Source organism: Sprattus sprattus (genome assembly GCF_963457725.1).
Source record: "Sprattus sprattus genome assembly, chromosome: 18".
Lineage (NCBI taxonomy): Eukaryota > Metazoa > Chordata > Actinopteri > Clupeiformes > Clupeidae > Sprattus > Sprattus sprattus.
Genome location: NC_137916.1, coordinates 31667515 through 31676011, shown reverse-complemented (window position 1 = coordinate 31676011; position 8497 = coordinate 31667515). Strand labels below are relative to the sequence as shown.

Below are 8497 nucleotides of genomic sequence, written 5' to 3'. Positions count from 1 at the left end.
CACACACACACACATAAATAAATACACACACATAAACACACACACACACACACACACACACACACACACACACACACACACACACACACACACACACACACACACACACATACACACACACACACACACACACACACACACACATAAAGGATGGGGTTAGGGTTAGAGACTCACTCTTGTAATAAGAGAACTGAAGATAGTGGTACATGGTGCCCAGGAACTTCTCCACTGTGACTCCTCCCACTGTGGGCGCCAGGGCCTCCTCACAGTTCACCTTGCACTGCAACACCTCTGTGTAGACGCCTAACACACACACACACACACACACACACACACACACACACACACACACACACACACACACCTCCTCACAGTTCACCTTACACTGCAACACCTCCGTGTACACGCCTAACACACACACACACACACACACACACACACACACACACACACACACACACACACACACACACACACACACACACACACTAACACACACACAACCACACCTCTTTGTAGATGCCTTAGTGTGTGAGCTAGAAACAGCGACAACCACAATAATAATAACATTATCACAAATCACAACATTATCATTATTAACATTATCAATAATAATAAAAGTGAAAATGAATACAGTCTCAGGCAACAAACATTCACTGTTTATATCTGAGTGTGTAAGAGCAATTTTCGATAATGGTCGGACTTACGGATTTCAGTTTGCCACACGGAGTAATACCAGCTTTTTCTTTGAATGGACATAAAATAAAACGCTATCACACTGGACAATAGGCAATGGCATATTTGGTGGTCTGTATGATGTGATTGATGCAAAACAATTTGTCAACGTAATTTTTAGTTTGTTTTGAAAATAGATACTGTTAAATGATACTATTGAGTTTGAGACTTTGTTTGACGGCAAATCACATGATGAACACATAACACCTGCTACAAAGGTTTGTATATGTGTGTGTGTGTGTGTGTGTGTGTGTGTGTGTGTGTGTGTGTGTGTGTGTTACCTGCTACAAGAGTGTGTGTGTCACAGGGTTGTGGTGTGTCCAGTATCCCCTCACAGGCAGCGCTGCAGAGCTCAAACTCCTGGAGGTATCCTAGCAACGCCTCCTCCATCAGAGAAACACTGCGCCTGAACTCCCCTCCATTGAACAGGAACACACCCTGAAGGAAAACTCTCTGGAAGACATGAGAGTCATGTGTGTGAGAGTGTGTGTGTGTGTGTGTGTGTGTGTGTGTTTGTGGGTCTGGTGTGTGTGTGTATTTGAATTTCTGTGTGTACGTGTACGTGTACGTGTATATGAAAGGTTTGTTGTGTGTGTGTGTGTGTGTGTGTGCTGTGTGTGTATGTGTGTGTGTATGTGTGTGTGTGCTTGGGTCTGGTGTGTGTGTGTGTTTGTGTGTGTATGTGTGTGTGTATAGGAAAGGTTTGTTGTGTGTGTGTGTGCTGTTTGTGTATGTGTGTGTGTGCGTGGGTCATGTGTGTGTAGGTGTATATGTGTGCTTGTGTTTGTGTGTGGATGTGTGTGTGTGTGTGTGTGTGTGTGTGTGTGTGTGTGTGTGTGTGTGTGTGTGTGCGTGTGTGTGTGTGTTCGTGTTTGTGTGTGCATGTGTGTGTGTGTGATCTGACCTGACCTCATATGGCCGCTCCTCCAGGTCCTCTGGCTCATCCTCCAGTTCCACAGCGTTTCTATAGCGACTCAGAATGGTTGCCATGGCGACGTCACCAGGGTTCCGCTGCAGGTAGGTGTGTGCTGCTGATGCTGCTCTCTGGGTATCATACAGCTGAATACACACACACACACACACACACACACACACACACATTCACAACACAAACATACAAATCAACTCACACACACATGCATATACACAAAAGCACACACATTGCATTCTACATTCCTTTACACACATACAAAGAAATATAAACATTTATTTTGAGCCTCAACACTGTTCTATCTTAGTTAATCATACCAATGTTTGTACAGGCACGACTGCTTGACCTTCTGCTATTCCACTGTAGCCTACTGAAGATCCAAACCAGAATTTGAGAGAGTTAGTTAAATGCAAACAGTGAAGATTTAGTTTCTTCCAATTGCACCCTTTTTGTGTTTATGTGCTTATATCTGACAGAATGGTGTCAAAAAAACAACCTGACCCTGAATGTCAGAAAGACAAAAGAAATCATAGTAGACTTCAGGCGGCAAAAGGCGAACCCTCAACCCCTCATCATCAATGGTGAGGAAGTAGAGAGGACCTCCTGCTTTAAGTTCCTGGGGGTTATGCTCTCAGAGGACCTGAAATGGGTGATGAACACAACTGCCACAGTAAGGAAAGCACAACAGCGGCTCTACTTCTTGCGAATATTGAGGAAAAACAACCTGTCTCCCGAGCTGCTTAAGACTTTTTACCACTGCTGCATTGAAAGTGTGATCACTTACTGTATCACTGCATGGTACGTCAACTGCACAGAAAAAGACAGGAAATCCCTCAGTCGGGTCATAAGGTCTGCTGAGAGAATAGTTTGACTTCCACTGCCTCCCCTGGATGACATCTTTAGGACGCGCTGCCTCCGCCGAGCATGTGGCATTTTAAAGGATGAGACTCACCCCGCAAACCATCTCTTCACCCTGCTACCCTCTGGCAGGCGCTACCGGGCCACTACAGCCCGCACTTCCAGACTGCAGAACAGTTTCATCCCCAGGGCCATCGCAGAACTTAATAATCACACTACACTCCTACCCTCCACCCAGCACAACTGCACTTTTGTTAGTGGTTGCACAAACAAATGTCGTTGTGTATCCAATGCACAATGACAAATAAAGTCTATTCTATTCTATATCATGCTGTTGGGGAAATAGTGACCTCTAAGGGATATGAATGTTGAACTGAGTGGCTCTCCTCAGAGTTTGAAGGATTAGAGTCACTGTGAGTTGTGTGTTAAGAGAGCTATTATCTAAGAATGCAATCACTGAAGGTCCTAAATAAATACTAAAAATGTAGAGGTGTTCCACATGTCCTTATGTAAACAGTGTGTTTGTGTTGGTAGTTATGCACCTCTGAATGTGTATTTTAATCAAAGTTCAAAATCACATGTGTGGATAGCTAGTATTTCATCATTTCCCTCTTACACTTGTAAGGTGTTCCATGCTGCTGTGCTTAGGAGTCCCTTGATATAATTTGTGCCAGGTACATGTTTGGTGTTTTATTTGATATATTTAAATTGGATATTGTACTTTGTAATTCAACTTGGATTGAAAGTATATGAGAGTTTGGAGGATTAGAGTCACGCATAATGTAAGGTGTTCATGCTGCTGTGTGAGAGTGTGTGTGTGTGTGTGTTAGAGTCACGCATAATGTAAGGTGTTTATGCTGCTGTGTGAGTGTGTGTGTGTGTGTGTGTGTGTGTGTGTGTGTGTGTTAGAGTCACGCATAATGTAAGGTGTTCATGCTGCTGGAGTCCCTGGATATAATGTGTGCCAGGATAATAAACTGACAAACTGGACCCAGCTCTCCTGCCTTCTATTGGAAAACTACACAACGCAGACAAATAGTTAAATTGTTAATATATTAAATTATTTCATTTGAGAGAGTTAGGTTAAATGCAGAGTTAAGTTATTAAATATTCAATTATTGTTTTCTTTTTCCCAGGATAATGTTCCCGGAATCTCCAACAAATCTTGGATGCCCCCCTTCTTATAGTCAGCCTAATAAACTACACCCATGCATACATAACCTATTCAGGAAAAACAATGTTTATGTTGTTGCCCACCTAACGCCACCTTCCTCGTAACACCTCTGACACAAACACACACACACACACACACACACACACACACACACACACACACACACACACAATTGATGATCATAGTGGATTTTTACCTGCCCATACGCCATGTGCAGGTATTTGTAAGGAACTCGCCTCTCGAAGTCCCGGAGGATTTCTTTCCCGGGAGCGCTGAAGTCGAGCTCCGGGAATCGAGCCCGACACCTCTTCACACAGGACGCACGCTGTAGCACACGCCAGTACACACGGAGGTCGTCAGTGAGCGCGTGTGAAGGTTCCGGCTCGTTTGCGCTACTCGCATCGCAACTCTGAGAGCAGAAGGCAACGCTGCGGGAGATTACGCGATGAAGGCGCACGCTCAGCTCCAGAAAGCGGACACTGTCAGACCAGTTCTGCTCCGCAAGACTCTCCAGCGCTTTGCCGTATACGGAACCAAGAGAGCGCAAGTCGGCACTAAGTTTCCCCCCGACTTCCTCAGCAGCAGACTGGAACGAAATACAGATGCAAACCGCCAGGAGAGTGTTTGTGTACATGGTCGGAACACGGAGAATCTACACATATGAACGAGCCCGTTGCCTACGGACCGGAACGAGCTTGTCTGGAAAATCACTTCAGGGACCTGGTGTGTGTGTGTGTGTGTGTGTGCGTAGGGCTTCAGGGACCTGGTGTGTGTGTGTGTGTGTGTGTGTGCGACTGTGTGTGTGTGTGTAGGGCTTCAGGGAGCTGGTGTGTGTGTGTGTGTGTGTGGGAGGGGGTTTCAGGGAGCTGGTGTGTGTGTGTGTGTGTGTGTGTGTGTGTGGGGGGGGGGGTTCAGGGAGCTGGTGTGTGTGTGTGTGTGTGTGGGAGGGGGTTTTCAGGGAGCTGGTGTGTGTGTGTGTGTGTGTGTGGGGGTGGGGGGGGGGGTTCCAGGTGTCGTGTCTGCATATGTATTTGTGTGTGAGAGAGAGACACACAAGAGAGAAAAAATGTGTGTGTGTGTGTGTGAGTGTGTGTGTGTGTGTGTGTGTGTGTGTGAGAGAGAGAGGCAGGTAAGCAGGCACAGACAAACTGGAAAACAGACACACTGCGAACGATAGAAAACCATAGAGACAGAGCTGCGTTTCCTGACACAGTGCACACACACACACACACACACACACACACACACACACACACACACACACACACACACACACACACACACACACACACACACACACAAACACACACACACACACACACACACAAACACACACACACACACACACACACACACACACACACACACACACACAAACAGTGTGAGCCACGCTTGTAGTGATATGCTGGACAGAAGATCAAGTTGTAACACCGCAATGTGTTAACATTCATGTCCACCTCTTGTGTGTGTGTGTGTGTTTGTGTGTTTGTGTTTCTGTGTGTGTGTCAGAGAGAATTTATTGCTGCTATTTTGACTAATTTACTGCCTGAACATTAATCTGAACCACACGCTGGCTATACTGATCTGCCAAGCATCATGAAAACTGCTTACACCTAACACCAACATTCTCGACACACACACACACACACACACACACACACACACACACACACACACACACACAGTGGCGGACCTAGTCATTTGGGGGCCTAAGGCGAACATAGCCAGGGGCCCTCTTCATCCGTCCTTTTAATGCAAAAAAAAAAGGCCCACCTCAAAGCAGGGGCGGACTGGGTGAAAAAAGTGGCCTGGGAGTTGTCTGTCAGAGCGGCCCACTTAATATACGGTGAGTTGCCCGCTCAATGTATGCAAAATACCCATACACTTAACATAATTTTGGATGATTACAAAGAAATAACATTATATATGTTTTTTAATAACATTTGGATCCACAAATTTGCCTGGATGGACACATGGAATAAAATGATACTGGCTATTGTAACACTCCAAGGTAGGTATAGCTTGCTAGATGAATATGCTTAACTCTGGGCTGGTATCAGATGGTTAGGCCTATATGTATAACTACAGAGCCTTTAGGAATAAATGTCAGCAGAGACAGAGTACACAATTTTTTTGATAATGATTAGGGCGACCTTCATTAAGCAATATCAATTTTTTTGTTGGCTGATTAACTCATACAGCAATACCTTTTTGTATAGTAGATGGCAGCACACAATCAAAATATTTCCCCCCTACCTACATAGCTACAGTAGCTAGTTATATGGAAGAAAGTTGCATTCAGGAGCCTTCATAAGCAAACATGATTTGGCTCCACATTAAATTATCCCACTTTTTCATTATCCACATGTCTCAAATGTTTTATGATGCAACATAGCTTTACAGGACACATAAAATATGTCCAGTAACAACGTAAAGGAGGGGGCAACATAAGTCAAAACCAACTATATTTATTGACTGATCTCGAAAGTATTGGCTTACAAAAGCTAAATAAGTCTTCACAAAGAAAATAACTCAGTGTTAGGGCAAAAAGCGAACATTCACACTGTACAACCTATGAAAAGTGACAGTGGTAGCCTACAAATAAAGAAATACAGACCGCGTTAGCCACTTCACAGCGTGCTAGCCATGATTTTCTTTCGTTCCAATTCTTGGATGTAGGATTCCACCCTTTGTAGAAACCTGTTGAATCGATACATTTGATGTAGGAAGTCCTAATTGTTTTGTTGTCAATTTATCTTAATTAGTACGCCGACAGAGAAAAAAAAATCTCCTTTTCCTGAAAGCAGTTCGTCGCCACAATCGCCCTTAAGGTCCGCCGCCACTGGTTTGAACTTTATTGTAGAAATGAACAGAACAGAACATACGATGGGGTGTAAACATCAGTGGTAATGGTAGTGTTGCATGCTGGGTGTGTGATTATGTGTGTGTGTGTGTAGGGGTGTTAAAGGTGTCTACGAGCGAGACACGCAAGTATTAGGCTAGAGTGATTGACATTTAATAACAAATAAACATAGAAAGACTGACGGAGGAGATTAGATAATAGTAAGAAAATAATAACCATGAGTGTGAATACAGGTCACTAGGAGTAGTATAAATAGCAGACAGTGAGTCCCATTGGTTATCATTAGAGGTATATAATGTATTCGGTGAAGCAAGGAAAACTGTCGCGACCGACGATATCTGCGGGAGGGCCGGTTGGTTATAGACTTGGGTCATCCCATCGGCCCATCGGTGCCTGGGTGGGCAATTTATCGGGGCCTTCTGCTGGGTGGGGGCCTAAGGCAGTTGCCTAGTTCGCCTCTATGGTAGGTCCGCCACTGCACACACACACACACACACCACTCATGTCCACTGTGTTGATTGGCTGTGGACTGTGTTCTTTCCACTTTTCGACTGTGTTGATTGGATGTGGACTGGGTTCTTTCCACTCACCGACTGTGTTGATTGGCTGTGGACTGGGTTCATTCTACTCACCGACTGTGTTGATTGGCTTCCTGTAGGGAATGACACCATGATGATGCCGTACTGGAATTCTCCCCGTGCGTGGAAAAATGGCAAAGAAATACCCATGATGCTTTGCAGCCGGTCCTGAATCCATCGGAGCCAGGTGCCCTTGGGGTTCCTCACCTGGTCAAAGACCTTATTCCCTCCCAAAGAGAGAAACACTGCCACCTGGTGGGCACTGTGGGCAAAGACCTCATTCTCTCCCGAAGACAGAAACACTGCCACCTAGTGGGCACTGGGGGCAAAGCATGAGCTCTGACATACAACAGCATTATTGCTTATTGAGCACTACTGTATGCATTTAACACATACAATTTTTTTCTTATCTTTTTAAAGATTTTTTGAAAAGAATATTTAGTATATTTAAGCATGGACAAACAGGGGAACAGCGTCTTGAAGCCGGTGGCCCCCGCGCAGAAGTTAGTGAAGGCCCCCAAAACAGGGCTCAGGTCGAAAACTTAGATAGCTGTCTTGATCCTTGTCAATTTATCTTCATTAGTACACTGACTAAAAGGAGGTTCTTTCAAAGAGCGAAGCGAGTTGTTGCACTGAACGTTAGCCATCTTGACAGAATGTGACTTGATCAAAGCCTGATGTCCTTATACGCAATTACATATGACGAAAGCATGGTGGGGATAGCCCTTCCAGAAGCCATAGAGATTGCAATGAGAGCCCTGTTTTGTGAAAACATGAAAGTCACACAGCTGCTGCCTGCAAAAATATATATTTACAAAATCAATCAAGTTGTTGTCTTTTAATAGCTTTGCTTAATTACACTGACATTCTGTGACTGTTCTTCCTTTTTTACTGGGTTCACCAGAGCTTTGTGTACATTATATAGCCCTGTAGCCAGGGCCCATAGACATATTTATGTCAATCTTAATAGTCTGAATAGCCAAGTCACATTGCCAAAAATACTTATGTATACCTGTATTCAGCGAAAAAATTACACTGACAGGTGTAATAGGCCGAATATGTGTGCGATGGCAGGGGCGTGGTGGCGGCGGTTACAAACATGAAAAAAAGGATACGGGACTCAAATGTTTGGGAACCACTGCCTTACAACACTGACAAGGGCCCGTCATAATAGACTGCACCTGGGCCCGTCATAACTACGTTACGCCACTGAATAGCCCAAACCTGAATGTTCTGCTGTACCAAATTGAGAGTAAACTGAACATTCAGAAAAAGTATTTCCTGCATTTAAAAAAATACAAAATACATTTTTATGTATTTTTACCCATCTCTGCACACACACACACACACACACACAC

The 8497-nt window shown here is 44.5% G+C and overlaps 1 protein-coding gene across 1 annotated transcript in view; it reads right to left on the bottom strand.

Moving 5' to 3' along the window:
• Positions 1 to 4332, bottom strand: part of LOC308379242 (cartilage-associated protein-like) — a gene marked incomplete at both ends in the record, with an annotated part of 8802 nt that extends 4470 nt beyond the window's left edge. The window contains 4 exons of the mRNA XM_080856305.1: positions 175 to 303; positions 1071 to 1173; positions 1645 to 1794; positions 3895 to 4332. Coding sequence (XP_080712431.1) covers positions 175 to 303; positions 1071 to 1173; positions 1645 to 1794; positions 3895 to 4332 — 820 coding nt within the window. The remainder of the gene's footprint in view (positions 1 to 174; positions 304 to 1070; positions 1174 to 1644; positions 1795 to 3894) is intronic.
• Between the last annotated feature and the right edge of the window lie 4165 nt (positions 4333 to 8497).